The following is a 16,209-nucleotide window of genomic DNA, read 5'->3' on the forward strand; positions in this document are numbered from 1 at the left end:
TTTTTCATTATCATCAAGTGTCAAATACTGGATGAGAAAAACGTGGCCTCACATAACCCATCTCTAATTATCCTCTCTCAGAAAGAAGGGGTCAGAGGTTCACTGTGTAGGTCAATTTGAAAGAAGATGAGTGGTGAGCACATTTCTGGTACACGGAGGGAAACAACCTCCAGCATGTGTACACACTCAGGAGCATCACGATCGGTTAACGCATAGCTTCACGATGAACGGGCGTGCCCGTCTGAAGCTTGCACTCTAACAAAGGAGAAATCATGACAGCACATGATAAACACATCACTGTGAGAGCAGAAGGTGGGATGGAGTCTAATAAGGTGAGCAGGGATTAGCTGGACAGGTCAGTTTCCCACGTTGAAAGAAAACCATGATTTTAGGAATGAAATAAAACAAACATTCCTACCCAGCTCTGTACTGCGTCATTAACAATTTGGAAACTCAGTTGATTTTTTCAATTTAAAAATCAAGAAGTCAACCAACTTGACCTGTTTAATTGAAATAATGAAAATGGCTAAAGAACAATCCAATAACTGTAATACACAGCCTGAATTGCTGTATCAACTCTGACCCAATTCAGTTACTCAGTGCTATGGCTGGGCAGGAGTCCAAGCAATATCTCACAATGGCTGGAAAAAAGGGGCACAGTGTGACAGCTTCTAAAAACTTCAATTACCCCTAAACTTAAAATGCACTCATAAACCTCTCCAAATCCATCTGGCACAAACACAGCATTTTCGAGCAGCCCACTCTCCCCAAACTTGAAGTAGCCCGCAACAGCCAGGCATGCCAACTTGAATGACTCTGCTCTGCGTCACCCTCTAGGCTGCCAAATTTAGGCATAAACACATCCATTCACCTTCCCAGAGCTTTCTAGAATTTGCACAGTGTCATGGGTTGTCTATATCCTGTCACTTGGCCCGGGTTCCGTAACCTCATGGTCCGTTTGATATGCAGAATCAGACCACAAGCTCCCTTCTCTCCCCAGTCACACACAGTGCTGAGTGACCAAGGGACAGCTTGTCGACAGCACAAACATCGGAATCTCGCACATGGCAGACGCGTTCTTCGAGGCTGCAGTCCTTTTAACAGTTTGCTGAAGACAGCAGGTCTCCCTGTGTGATAACGACTAGAAAAACCACTTCAGCATATGCTCTGCCTAGATAATGCAGGAGTTTTACACAACTTCTCTGCAAGTCAGAGTGTTCAGCAGGAGTTAAAGAGCTGAAAGGACCTGCATATTCCATTGCCTTCTGCAAACCAGGGGTAGGGCAAATAACGAAGGTTTTAAATATGCAGTTGCTCAGGCCCCAGAAGTACCAGAACATCCCCTTTTAAGAGGCTGAGGCCTCAGTCTGAACCCTGCCCTGCCCTGCGGCCTTGCACACGAGAGGCTGGGGTCACGCTCCGGACATTTGCTCTCACAGCCTGTGCTGCGGCCATCAGGAAAACTTCTGGCTAGGGCAAAAGTTCCTGAAGCAAAGTGCCCATGGCATTTTCCTTCTTTTTCTTTGTTGTCCAACAAAACCAGCCTCCTCCCCATCTTATGGAATCTGCAGAGACTAAATTCCATCTTAAAACTGGAACTGGATAACTTTGAGAACAGCGTTAGAGAAAGCAACGGTCTACTCTGCAGAGCACCCTGTCAGGAGAGTGTTCAGGTGGACTCCCGTTCTGGAGGAGGCTAGAAGCAGAGGCAGGACAAGGGGAAGAAAACAAGACAGCAAGTGCATGAGCTGCTGTCCCTTCCCACCCTTCTGAGGAAGACATCAGGTTAGCAATTAGTTTTATTACTAGCCCTCACTGTTTAAATCTTAGCACAGAAATAGAATATTAAAGTGAAGAAGAAATGGATTACAGTTTTTGGATTTTCTTATAACTAAAGCTCGCTCTGCATCCAGGGAATAGTCTTCTGTTTAAACTGAAAGTGACAAAATTGTGGCACATTAAAGTGGCAGACAGCTGGAAAGAGGAGTGAAAGTAATGGAGCTGTGGTCAGCTCTACGTGATAGTGATCCACTTCATGAGGAAAGAATCCATGGAAATGCACAACTGCCATTTGCACGCTGATGCTACCTTTAATGTTCTTGCTCATTTGGAGACCAGGGTTAAATCCCTGGGTTGGGAAGATCCCCTGAAAAAGGGCATGGCAACCCACTCCAGTGTTCTTGCCTGGAGAAGCCCATGGACAAAGGAGCCTGGTGGCCACAGAGTCAGAAAGAGTCAGACACGACTGAGTGACTCAGCACAAGCACAAGATGTGTGTAAAATGCTTTTAGTGCCCAGGAAACGAATCAGGGGCAAAATAATGACAACATAAAATAAAAACACCACCCATCACAGAATTGAAATGAGCCACTTGGAAGCAGTGACTCGATTTCTCCGGGAGATGCCCTGCATCCCGGAGCTTCCCCAACCCCGTATTCTACTGTGAGCCCTTCCACCTGGCAGGAGCCCACAGGACAGAGGGCTGGGGCGAGAGATCCAGCTCCGGCTCTCACCTGTAACTATGGCTATGTCCCAGATTAACCCTCTGGAACAGATGCTGAGGGAGTCTAGAAGTTAATGGGCAGGATATACTTTCTGGCATAACTTCTACCTTGAGAGAGAGATTTAAACCAACCGAATCGAATACGGAAGTTGATGCATGCCTGCCAATAATAACAAAAGATGCACTGACCTATAAAAAGTCTTTTAATATATATTCCAGGATGGCCAATACAAGCTGGTTAGGTAATTTAGCCCTTGAAGAGTTCTTTTAATAGTCATATAAAAATGCTTTGCCTTGTTTAAAAAAAAAAATCTACATTGACAAAAAACACATCCACCAATGGGCTTTTTTTCTTTCCATTTTCAGATTTGCAAGATAATTAAAAATACATACATATGCATCTCTGAGCACATTGCTGTCCATTAATTAATCAGTTTTGGCAATACACTGCACAGAGGTATACCACCATTGGTTTCTGACATTAAGTTAGCTTTAAGCTTATTAGCTATTCCTACAACTGGAGGCAACTTGGAACCCAGTCCCTGGAAAGCATTTGCTGGATTTACGACCCGTTTGCCTGACACCTTTTCAATGGTGAGAGGTCTAGGAACTGATTTGCTAATCCAAGGGTGTCTTAATGCTTGAGCCGGGGTCAGGCGGGCAGAGGGGTCCCAGTGAAGGCATCTTTTCAGAAACTCTATAAATAAGTAGTCCTCACACCCTTTCAGTGCTGTCACCCAATCTTTGCTGCCTGGGGGACCTCGCTTCTTACCCCTCCGCGAACGACCTCCCACAAGCACAGCCCTCCCATCGGCCTGAGTGGTCACAGAACAGTAGCGAGGCAGGCCCTTGGAGTTAATAAAGTACTTGGCACGTTTGGATTGCTCCAGAAGTTTTGCTGGTGGCATCCCCAGAAGCTCCATCATACAGGCCAGCTGGTCTCCTTCGTCCTCTCCAGGGAAGAGCGGCTGTCCTGTTAAAAGTTCTGCAAGGATGCAGCCAAAACTCCATATGTCGATGGGAGTGCTGTAGCGGCTTCCCAGGATGATCTCCGGAGCTCTGTAGAACCGAGACTGGATGTAGGTGTACAGCTTCTGGTACTCGAAACAGCTGGAACCAAAGTCAATGACCTTGGTCGCACTGCGCCCGTGCTGTTTCAGGAGAATGTTCTCTGGCTTTAGGTCACAGTGAATGATCTTGTTTTTGTGGAGCGCATCCAAGGACTGCAAGATGGATTGAGCAAACTTGCGAACTAACTGGATGCTAAAGCCCTGGAACTTGTTTTTTTTAATGAGCTCATAAAGGTCTATGCTCAGCAATTCAAACGCCATGCAAACATGGTTCCGGAATGTGAAACTTTCTAGCATGTGAATAACATTCATGCTACCGGTTTTATCCTGCTTTTTAAGATGCTCCAAAATCCGGATCTCCTCGGCCGCTTGGCGATGGAAGCGCTTTTCATTGCGCACCATCTTCAGGGCCACGTACTGTCGAAGTTTGTGGTCATAGACCCGGGCTACCTGCCCAAAACTGCCCTTGCCGATAATTTTCAGTACCTCATATCGATAAGCTAGATGGTCTCGAGGCACGTGAATATAGGACCCATCTGCATCATCATACCCGCTGTTACTGGGACCACCAATAACTCCATGTCTTTTTTTGGCATTTGGACCCACAAAGTAAATTTCTGGATAATTGACAATTTCCAGCTTCTCATAAGCAGTGAGGTGATGTTTATATTGCTTCAGGGCCTGTTCTGGAGTCAAAGGCACCACTTTGGATGCTTTGGATGAACTGCTGGATTTCACTGTATTCAAACTATCCGAACTTTTACCCTGAGAAGCAGTGGGAGAGCATTTTTCAGAGTCGTTGACACCATCCGACTGAAAGTTGTCAGCTCTTTTGTTGCCAAATTCTTGAAATAGCTGTTCTACCTTCATCTCGCCTCCATTCAGGAAGCGCTGAGTAGGATCTCTTGTTAAATGCTCAGTGGTGATCTATGGCAAAGAGAAATGAATCTATGTTAAAGCCACTACAAACAGTGGAAGGACGAAAGAATCCTCCTCTGGACTGAACAAAACAAAACATGTCCAGTTGCGTAGTTAAAAGACCCAAAAGTGAGATGAGAAAAGCAGGCATCCCTAGAAACTTATGCTACGCTAATCTTTAGACTCCATGACTGTTACAGCCACCCCAACTCCCTACATAGGTCTTGCTTTGTTCCAGACCCTAAACTTGCTAGATTCCTTCTAACAGGTATGTCTTCCTACTGAGGATCTTTTCACCGCATCCACTTGAATCCTACGCTGTCAAAGCCCAATTCTCGTCCTCTTTCTCTTTTACTCAGAGCTACTCTAAGCCCACACTAACTGTGGCTCCACTCACATCTTAACTGTAGCTTTTCCATCTACCGTATAATCCGGCACCTGAGTATACAGATACTGCCCTACATCGCTCACACTTGTTTCCAGTATCTTCCCAACTCTTAAGGGCACGTATCAGGAGCAAAATAATGCATATTACAGTGTTCTGTAAATGATAAAGGGACAGAGGCAGGATGTGAAGCCAGGGCTTCTGACTCAGTCAGAACGTTAATATAACTTGGCACCAGCTTCTCCTGGTGTCTGTTCTAACTCTCCAGTAGGGCTTGAATGCTAATTGTGGCCTGGAATCAACCAAGGCCTCATCATCTACTCCCGGGTCCCCAAATAAATTATTGCATCTTTCTACCTCCCTTCACTCAATCACAAAAGTTCTAATCCAGAGAAGACTCTTGAGATCACTGAGGCCAACTTTTTCTGTATCTGATGAGGAACAGTGAGAAGCCAAGGCCCCTGTGGAAAGGGGCCTTTTCTAAAGAAAGACAGCCTCCTTCTTTCCTTCTCTCTCTCCCAGGCTCATAGACACACACACCACTCTTCCTCAGCAAAAGCCTACATGACAGAGGTGTGCAACTCTTTTTACTTGATTTTACATCACCTTTTCCTGCAAGGAACAGTAATAACCCACAGAAGAAAACTCTACTTATTGAACATCTCTGAAATAAGATTCTTTGAAAACAGATGGAAAAAAGAGCAAAAAAACCAAACACCAAAAAAAGAGAAAAATATAAGAAAGAGCTAGAAGAAAAAAAAAGGGAAAAAAATGCTAAATCTGCTGTTCAAAAAAAAAATAATAATAATTCCAAGATAGTTCCAAGAAAAATTTTGTTTAATGGATCTGAAGAACTGTACCCCTGATGCGTTTGAGAGCCTCTATGATCATTTCCGGGGAGCTCTGAGCCATAGTTATCATCTCTTAAAATACGATACAAATTATAAGGATCCAAAGTGGCCAAACATTTAAAAAACAGAATTTTAACAAGACCTAAATAACACCGAATCTATCATCTATATAAATAAAAATATAAATAAAAACAAAAAAAGGGATCAAAAAAATTAAGTGTCAGTATATCTAGACAGACCCTAATTTAGTTATAAAAGCAGGATATTAGTTCCAGCCTGTTCCTTTTAGGTCCTTTAATCAATTTAAACATTTATAGAGTACTACAGTTAAAAAATGAGGCATAGCACCATCTTACACATAAGTAAAACAGCCAGTACATCTGTAGCCATACTTGGACATTGGGTTTCTAAATAAAGAGGCAAGATACGGACCAGGAGAGCTCTCTGATACCAAAATAGAGAATGATCACTAGTCAAGAAGTGCTAAAATGTAAATATAATGCAACATCTTTCTTATCATCAGTTAAGTCAAATAATTATTCCTGTTTTTAGGGATGTTCACTACCACTATAAAAGTGAATATATAAGTGAATAATTGAGATCACCAAAAAACAGGTGATCTCAAGGCTCTACAATCTATTAGGAGACACGCTTTGCTGAACTAAAGAATTATAATTATTTGATTTTAGCTAGATATACACAACAAAACCAAACATCTGCACACATCTCAACCAGTTTTCCTTAACATTTTTATTATCTAACCTAAATGCATCTAAATATTTACTCTAAAGTCTTGGGGACACATTCTTAAAAAATATGAAGTCAGAAGGCCTTGGCTGGAGTGGCCACACTGCTCAAAAACTGTTGGTCCCAGGACAGGTAAAACCTTTAGCCCAGTTTCTTAGCCCTGATTTCTTCATCTGTAAAATGTGGATAATACCTCCTTGTAGTTTGTTGTAAGAATCAATTAATAACATATGTGAAAGACCTGCACAAATGATAAAACAGGTTAAAAATATTGATAACAATTAGGCAAAATTCTCAACATAGTAAGATTTAAACTCTGATACACCCTCCCTCGGAGAAGGCAATGGCACCCCACTCCAGTACTCTTGCCTGGAAAATCCCATGGACGGAGGAGCCTGGTGGGCTGCAGTCCATGGGGTCGCTAAGAGTCGGACATGACTGAAGCGACTTAGCAGCAGCAGCAGCAGAAACACCCTCCCTTCCCTGTCTAGCTTATTTTTTCTCTCAGTGGTGCCTTCCTCTGTGGCTCCAGACTCCCCGTCCACCAGATGTCGGGCATTAAATATGCCTTCTGCTCCAAAAAGGGTTTCTTGATTGGGCTTCTCTTAGGATGCATGGAAACACTTCACCCACTTTCTCCCCCACATAAAACCTGCTTGCAACTTGCTATACAATTTAATGTGCTACCTCTCCAGAGCTATTTGAAATTCAATAGAAGATTAATGTCTTAACCCAAAGGAATGACTCTTTAGGAACTCGACAAGCTGGTAGGAAAGCTATTTGTGGTCCAGGGTCCATCCCTGGGTACTCCACCTAACTCTGCCTACAAGGAAGGCTGCCCTGGCTCTAGAGGTCTTCATTTCTGTTTGTGATCAAGAGAGGGTCTCAGGTACAGAACGTTAATAAAAACAGATATACAACAGAAAATTAACTGCCATAGAACTATTACAATAAAATTAAGGATGTCATCTGGATTTGCTGACTCATGGTTTTTCCTTAAAATGAGCCTAAATATCTCTCTCTGCAATTTCTAAATCTGTCTGCAATTTAAGTCTTACTCTGCTCTCTGGACTTACACAGGAGTGCCCAAATCTCCACGTCAAAGCTCTTCAGATACCTAAAAGGGCTGTTCTGCCCCACCGTTTTTCCATAGACTCATCATCCCCATCGCAACCTCCACCTCACACGGCTTGTGATCCCACATTCTCAACACAGGCTGCACTTTGTACCTTCCTGCAAGCGTGGCTCCCAGAACAGAACCCGACACTTCAGGTCTAGGCCTCCATGGATTGTCAAGTTCTGAACCTCCAATGCATCTGAAGAATTCCAGGAAGGAATTTTTCCACACAGGGAGGGGTTCTCTTCTTAGCTTTCTTTTCTTTCTTGTAAATAACTCAAATACTAGCCTGAATCAATTATGTATCAAATCTGCTGTGCTATAAATAAAATCTTTCTTTCATTGTTCTAGAAGAATCTACAATTCCACACACATGTTAAAGTAGTTATAGAACACCACCCTCTCCCTCTTGACCCTAAATCTCTGCAACACAAAGCTAACCTACTAAAAGCCTAGGAGCAGATGATTTATCGTTTACAATGAGACTGTAAGGCATCTTGGATAAACAACAAAGCTAAGAGACTTTGTGAAATGAGCAGTAGGGTCTTGGAATCATGGCATAATGAACTACAGGTGTCACTAACAGGTAGAAAGCACTTAAAAAAAAAGGTTTATTTCTTTTTAAATTTATTTATTTATTTTTGGCTGAGCTGGGTCTTCATTGCTATGTGTGGGCTTTGTCTAGCTGCAGTGGCTTCTCTTGTTGCAGAGCACAGGCTCCTGGGTGCTGGCTCAGTAGCTGTGGTGCACGGGCTTAGCTGCTCCACAGCATGTATGATCTTCCTGGACCAGGGATTGAACCTCTGTCGCCTGCACTGGCACGCAGATTTTTAACTGCTAGTCTACCAGGGAAGCCCTCAAAAGTATTTTTTCATCAAAGTTTGCAAAGACACCATTGGGTTAGAACATAAAGCCTTGTGTTTCCAAAATTGTATTACTGTGAGTATCATACAGTTAAAAAATCCATTTTGATCGTGAAACACAATTTAATTGCCCTACTACACAGCTTCCCTGGTGGCTCAGATGGTAAACAGTCTCCCTGCAATGCAGGAGACCTGGGTTTGATCCCTGGGTCAGGAAGATCCCATGAAGAAGGAAATAGCAATCCACTCCACTGTCCCTGCCTGGAAAATCCCATGGATGGAGGAGCCTGGTGGGCTACACCCCATGGGGTCGCAAAGAGTCAGACGTGACTAAGCAACTAACACACAGACAGTGATTAGCACTGGCCAACTAATGGCCAGTGCTAAAGTTAAAATGGTCTATTATCTGTATTCAATTATCATCTCCAAATTCTCTAGCATTCTTTCCAAAATAATGTATACTAAAAATAATTATGCAATTTTATTTTAAAAATATTTATAAATTATACATAACATATCAATTAATAAATGATTTGTCTCTTAATCTAAAAAATTAAGTTAAAATGTATTTTAAGTCACATGATGACCAACTGCAAAACTTTCTTATAGAGATATGCTAATTGTCAGCAAGTAACCAAGAAATCTGATCCTCAACACAAGGATTACATATGTGGTTCTGGAGTTTTCAGTTTTTATATATCATAAAAATAAGCTGGCAGAAAATGGAGAGGAAACTTATTGCACTCCAGAAAGGAGATTAAAAATAGGGTTACTGGCCTTCCAGATATATTTAGCCCATATTCTGTAATATTACTAGCCTTGAAAGCAGTGAAAAGGTTGAATTTTAGTGGCAAAGCTGACAAACAGCTGGGAAGGACTATGAAAAATGCAAGCAGTTCTTTATATAGAAATAATTTTAGGTCTTAAACAGGAATATGAAGGAGAATTATTCATAAATTAGTCAGCTCAATTATTCAATTTGTTCATTAGATGACATGCAGCAAATTTTAAAGCCACAGGATAGCTTCTCCCTGTCATGGAACTTGTCCAAACCCCACTCTCCCTACCACTCTGTGTGTGCCGAGGGAATAAGAATTAGTTTTTTTTATTATCTTAATAAAATGGTGTCAAAAGCTAAATGCCTGCAAGCTCCAAAATGAATAAATGCATATCAAAACCAAACTGTACTGTTCAAGTTTTATTTATGATCTATAAAATGGTTCTCTTAAACATACTAATAAGCTAGGACTGCATTTCTGCCTTGCAGAAAAAAACACACCTCTAAGTTCAGAGGTATTTTCTGTTCCTTGTTTTTGTTAAAATGAGCCATCATAATACACTCTCTCTATATATATCATTCTATTAAAAAAAATAACCATTATCTAGACAAAAGTAGCATGCTATTTTTCTCCCTATTTATCCCAGTGATTGAAAGGAATAAATAAATGGGCTCCGAATCAAAATCATTCTGAAAAGCTAAACTTGGACCTCACAACCTGTTATTTCAAAGTCAAGAGAAACCAAAAAGAAACAAAAAAAGAGCCTGGGTTAACCAGTGAGATATAACTGTACCTTGATCATTTAAAGTAGCACTTCCTCCTTTTCAGGAGGACCATTAAAGCTCAAAGAATTACTTCCTTTACTTACATTTAGTCTTCTGGGTAGAGGCGGTTCAGAAGGATCGCAGAGTACATTTGAACAGGGTGGGCATTTGGTTTCATCTATCATCATGAAGGTATCATAGACACCATCCCCCAATCTAGTTGAAAAGATCACAGATAAAATCTGTCAGTAACTAAAGTAAATAAATCTGTATTTCCAAAACACCTTGTGTGTTAACTACTTCTTATCTTCTACAAAGAATAATTAATACAAACAAATGTTCACTCTGTATATACACTGCCATGTGTACAATAGATAGCTATTGGGAAACTGCAGTATATACAGCACAGGGAGCTCGGTGATGACCTAGAGAGGTGGGATTGGGGCCGGGGAGGTACAAGGGAGGCTCAACAGGGAAGGGATATATGTGTACCTGTGGCTGATTCACACTGTTGTACAGCAGAAACTAACACAACATTGTAAAGCAATTATATCCCAATAGAAATAATTATGGTGGAAAAAAAAATGTTCACTTTGAATTCTGGCACTGAACACAAACTACAGAGGTATTTCGCAAAGGAAGAGAGGAAATCCAATTTTTCTCTTTTGGTATCTAAAGAAATAAACATATTTCTAGGTTTGTATTTTGAAACAGTTAAAAATAATTCTTACTTTCTGAATGTTGTTAAGGATAGGGACTATCAAAGGGTCTCATTTAACTTACTACTTGAAAACAAAGACTAGTTTAAATACTGAAGCCTAAAAGCTAACTAGAACAAGACGGAGGACTGTATTTTCAAAGTCGGAGACAGGGATTTTAATTTCAGCTCTAAAACTGGCTACACCAGCTCCCTCTCTAAGCCATTTTCTACACAGTTGTAAAGGGAAGAATAGTCCTGGTCTACACCTTTCTGGGTCTTACAAGCAAGAAATAAAAGGCCTTCTTAGGGCTGTCTTCTCTATACTTACCTACTTAACATCTATCTAATTTGTAGAAAAATACAGTGAATTCTACAGCAAATACTAACGAAATTCTCAAAATTACAAGAATTTCATGTCTTTATCCACTTAATTTTCCAGTGGATGGTGGAAGCTAAATGCCAAATGATTACAGATTATTTCTCTGTACTTTAAAACTGTGCCTCCACCACTGGAAGAGAACACAAAAGACGGAGAGGATTTCTTTAATCCACAAGATGGCCCTGAATAATGTACTTCATCTGCCACCAAGAACACGGATTTCCCAGTAACACACATCAGCACTTCATTGTATCATTTTTACATGATATACTATGAATGCAATGATAATGACCCAGCTGCCAGGGAAGAATTTTTTCAATCTTTAAAAGCACGCTGCAATAATTCTGTGGCTTGTAAAAACTGTTTTGCAGAATTAGTTCTAGAGTTTTCTTAATCAATGTGTTACAGAAATACAAAGAGTTTTTTTAAAAGCTCAAAAAACAAACCCAAACAACCCACTACAAATATTTTTGGAATGTTCTGTTTTTAAAAAACACTCACGTTCTGATAGAATTATGTCTTTAACTGGAACTGCTTCACTGACAAGAACCAAAAATTTTGGATGCGATTGATTCTTTGCCAACAGCAGGAATAAAACAAACACAATGGGGCAGACGTCCACATTTACAGAGAAAAAGACAGATGGAAGACCCACAAGATTTCCTATAAAGAGCCAAAGGAAGTGTCCATGCAAATAAAGTGCGTGTGGGGGTTGCTTCCACTAAGGTGTAAAATACAAAGCAAGGTGGAGAAACTCTCAAAACAGGATCCACAGAAAAGCCCTACCGGGCAGAGCCCCTCACCTGCACCCAGAGGCCAGACCACACCCCTCACGGCAAAGGCTTCGGTTATCCCTGTCTCTCCCAGTTTGCTAAGAAGCCCCACCAAAAGTCCCAGCTTCTTGGAGTTCTTGACCGTACATCCCCGATCGAGAGCTTCAGAGAGAACCCCCAGGGTGAGATTTATTTCCCTAGCCCCCCATTAGCCTCCTCCCCCATGGCGGGGGGGGGGAGGTGGGGGGGGAGGTGGGGGGGAGGGCAGCTGATGGAGAAGGCGGCGGACAGTCCCAGAGGCTAGACCCCTTCCCTAACCCTCCCGCTGGGGATTCGCTCAGCCTCCAGCACGTCTATCCCCACTCCCCAACCCTCGCCAGCAGCGCCAGCCGCTCACCCGGGCGCCCCAGCCCGTTACGCCCGCGGCGCCGTTACCTCCGCTGCTGCGGCGGGAGTGCGGCCCCCGGCGGCCCCTCATCCTTCCGCCCGGGCCCCCGAGCCGTGCCTCCCATCCCGCAGCTCCGGACCCCGCTGGGGGGAGGGCGGCGGTTGGAGAGGCGGGCGGGCGGGCGGGCGGCGTCCACCTGCGCCGGGGCGGCTGCCTCCCGGGCCGCGACGCTGCCCCGGGAACTCTCGTCCGGACACCGGCGCTCCGCGCGCGTTCGCTCGGGACTCGCCCGGGTGGGGAAGAGCGAGTGAAGCAGCTAGGGAGGGAGACGGGAGGGGGAGCGGCGCGGTCGCCTAGCAACCGCGGCACGCCCCGGGAAATGCCTCTGCGCAAGTACGCGGTGACGCACGGGGGCGGGGCCGAGCGTCCTCCGCCGCGGGGCGCGCCTCCGGGAAGCGCCTGTGGAGAGACCCCAGGAGATGCGGAGCGGGAAGCAGACTTCGGGCCAGGGGAGGTCCTCTGGCCGCAGTCTGAGGGCTGGGGGCCGGAGCTGTGGAGGGAGAAAGGCTCTGATGGAGGATTTGTGAAGTAACAGCCGTCGCTTTCCAAAGTGCCACCGGCCCCTCACGGCCATCTGTCCCTTAACACGTTTCAGCTTGGAGTTCTAAAACCTCCCTTGAATATGAATTTTAAAAGAATGAAGGGGAAAAAAGGGTAATTTGTCAGACTGAGGGGCAATGAGGGGACATCCCTCCGGAGGGTAATGAGTTAACGAAGGAAAGCAATAATAATAAACCCATTTTGTCTGTGACACTACCGGCGCGACGAACGTTTTCATTTAAGCATACCAGATGATATCACTCTTATATAGATTTAACTAGGAATTATATAATTTAAACTGAGGTATAAAGTATATAATTTTAGCTGAGGTGTGTCCGACTCCCCTGCCACGGGATGCCACGGGCTGGTATGTGTCAGAGCCACGTTAAAGATGAAGAAACTGAGGCCAGAGACGATCACGTGGTTGGCGAAGCCTTAAACTAAAACGTATCCATCTTCTCAGCCTTCCTCTTGCTGCGCCCGACGCCGCGGAAAGAAGGCTTTTCTGGTCTTTCTGCTTGGAATGGCTGGGATTTTGCCCCCTTCCTTTGCTGAAAAGTTAAGACTCCTTGGCAACACCAAGGTTAGGCGGATTTGTCTAGTTGGGACGAAAGTGAAAGAGAAGTTTACAACAGAAGAACAGAAGTGTTGTTTTCTCGAGTGTGATATCCAATCGGATTTCCTAAACCTACAAAGCACGAGGCAGGCCATCTGACCCTTGAGTTAGAGAACTAAACGTTCTGGAAATGCCGGATGTGCGCGCCACCTGGTGGGGCTTAGGGACTCATTGCCCCGGGCCTGCAGAACATAGTCCATAAATGTGAAAATTTCCACCCAAGGCTCATTTCCGTGTGACTAAAAATCATATTCCGTATTCTCATGCCTTTAAGTAAGTGAAGTCGCTCAGTCGTGTCCGACTCTTTGCGACCCCATGGACTGTAGCCCTCCAGGCTCCTCCGTCCATGGGATTTTCCATGCAAGAGTACTGGAGTGGGTTGCCGTTTCATTCTCCAGGCTTTAAGTAAAAATGTCCTTAAAATCCAAAAGCTCTTCACTTTAAAAACTAATAAAGTGTCGGTTTGGGGAACTTCACTCTGCGATCAGTGTTTCTTTAGACAATGATATAAATGTAAATTCAAAGGTTTTCTCCCATGATGATTTAAATTTTTCTAATCTTATAAATAAACCCTTTTTTTAAACTGCGCCCAACCCCTCCCCTACTCTTTCCAAACTAGAGCAACCCTGCTTTCACATGGGTTTGTATTTGGACTCCTACAAAACCTTTTGTTTGAAGGAAAAGTCCCATGGCAACAAAAGGTTTGGACAAGATTGCCAAATTCTGTTAAATAATTATTGTTCTTAGTACTTATGTGGACACCTCAGACCACTTTACTGCCCTGAACATTTGAATGGGACTTGCCTCAACATGTTTTCTTACCTCATTCTGAATCATCGATCTTTCCAAGTCTGTTTCAAGACATATCTGCATAATCCTTCTTGAAGCATTCCTGCTCTCCTTCCTGCCCCTGAGGTGGGAAGCACAGAGGCCTCCTTTATCTTTAGCCTGTTGACCTTAAGGTCAAGGGAATGAGGATTCCTTGAGGGTGCTGGAACTTTATGAGTCTCTGACCTTAGTGACCCAAGTAATTTCTTCAGAGCCTCTGTTTCGTAACATTGTGACTGGATTAAAGCCCAATGAGGGAGCTAGCAGGAGCCTGCATACTGAGTTCACCTCTTGGTGGGTGTTGAGCCACAAGACCCAACCAAGTCAAAGAAAGAGAAGGAAAGATTTATTACTTGCAGCAAGTAAGAAGAACACTGGGGATCTTCCTCAAAGCAGTGTCTCTCAGAACTGCAAAATTGGGGAAGTTTTAAGCATATTCAATGAAGGGCTTGGGTGGTTGACAGAGTTCAAGCTTTAGTTGATTGAAGTCATAGTTTATAAAAGGTCAACCTCATTATCCTTTAGGTTCCAGTAGATCTGGTTGTTGAGCACTTCAGGTTAATCAGGTTGTCAATGAACGAGAACTGGGAGTCTACAACTTCTCTTGCCTAATAATAGGCAATGTTTCTTCATTCTTTTCTTCTCTTAAGATCATTAATTACTGAGACCTGCTCAAGGGCAAGCATTGTGGCCAGGCTTAGATCACAAAATGGCTTCGGTCAAGAAAGCCATGCCTGGTTCTTCTTCAAGGACTGTCCTACCCTATCTGTGTACACTCCCAAGCGCCACTTAAGAGTGGTTAATATTTCCATTGTCTCTCTCAGGGCAGCTACAGCCAGATTTACCTATTATGGATTGGCTAAATATCATATGAGATACTTGCCTGCTCTTTGAAGCCAGTTCTAATATATCTGCAAAATAAGGAACCTATAATAAATGAACAACAAAAAAAATGGAACTCTTTCTGAATCTTCAAAAATCAGAGCATTCAGAATGGGATTATAATAGTTTTAAATGTACAGATTAAGAAAATATTTCTGTGACCACATGCACCTGGAATTTTGTGATGAAACACCTGTTGGTGGTTTAGGTTTAAATTTATCTCAGTTCAGTTCAATTGCTCAGTCGTGTCTGACTCTTTGTGACCCCATGAACTGCAGCAGCCAGGCCTCCCTGTCCATCACCAACTCCTGGAGTTTACTCAAATTCATGTCCATTGAGTCAGTGATGCCATCCAACCATCTCATCCTCTGTCGTCTCCTTCTCCCACCTTCAATCTTTTCCAGCATCAGGGTCTTTTCAAATGAGTCAGCTCTTTCCATCAGGTGGCCAAAGTATTGGAGTTTCAGCTTTAACATCAGTCCTTCCAATGAATATTCAGGACTGATTTCCTTTAGGATGGACTGATTAGATCTCCTTGCAGTCCAAGGGACTCTCAAGAGTCTTCTCCAGCACCACAGTTCAAAAGCATCAATTCCTCGGCGCTCAGCTTTCTTTATAGTCCAACTCTCACATCCATACATGACTACTGGAAAAAACATAGCCTTGACTAGACAGAACTTTGTTGGCAAAGTAACGTCTCTGCTTTTTAATGCTGTCTAGGTTGGTCATAACCTTCCTTCCAAGGAGTAAGCGTTACTTCCAGGGAGTAACTGCCCCATACTGCGCTACTGTTTCTTGATTGCTCCTCCTTTCTTTCTTCGATTCCTCTCTTCCCTGATTAGCAACTGTTTGAATCCGCCCATTGGAATTCAGGGAAGGTCAAAAAGGCTGAATGATGCCTATTTCTTACAGACAAGAAACTGGGGACATGGAAAGGATTTGTGCCTGGGAGGGCCCCACAGCAGACCCATAGAGACCTTCATGGTTTCACTTGCTGTACTTCCTCCCTCCTCTCTCTCTTCCCCAAGCTTTGAAAGTTCTCCCTA

General features: G+C 43.4%; 1 protein-coding gene across 2 annotated transcripts; it reads right to left on the reverse strand.

Moving 5' to 3' along the window:
- Positions 1-2,688: 2,688 nt before the first annotated feature.
- DYRK3 (dual specificity tyrosine phosphorylation regulated kinase 3) lies at positions 2,689-12,528 on the reverse strand. 2 transcript variants are annotated; one of them, XM_081493265.1, is made up of 3 exons: positions 12,285-12,528; positions 10,102-10,213; positions 2,689-4,500 (listed from the first exon to the last, which is right to left on the reverse strand). In XM_081493265.1, the coding sequence occupies exons 1-3, from the start codon at positions 12,359-12,361 to the stop codon at positions 2,926-2,928; spliced, it is 1,764 nt and encodes a 587-aa protein (XP_081349391.1). In that variant the 5' UTR covers positions 12,362-12,528; the 3' UTR covers positions 2,689-2,925. The 2 variants fall into 2 exon arrangements, with proteins under 2 accessions (XP_081349391.1, XP_081349392.1); XM_081493266.1 differs by having other exon boundaries at positions 12,247-12,528.
- Between the last annotated feature and the right edge of the window lie 3,681 nt (positions 12,529-16,209).

Source organism: Giraffa tippelskirchi, chromosome 5, assembly GCF_054371585.1.
Source record: "Giraffa tippelskirchi isolate mGirTip1 chromosome 5, T2T-mGirTip1v1.2.pri, whole genome shotgun sequence".
NCBI classification, from domain to species: domain Eukaryota; kingdom Metazoa; phylum Chordata; class Mammalia; order Artiodactyla; family Giraffidae; genus Giraffa; species Giraffa tippelskirchi.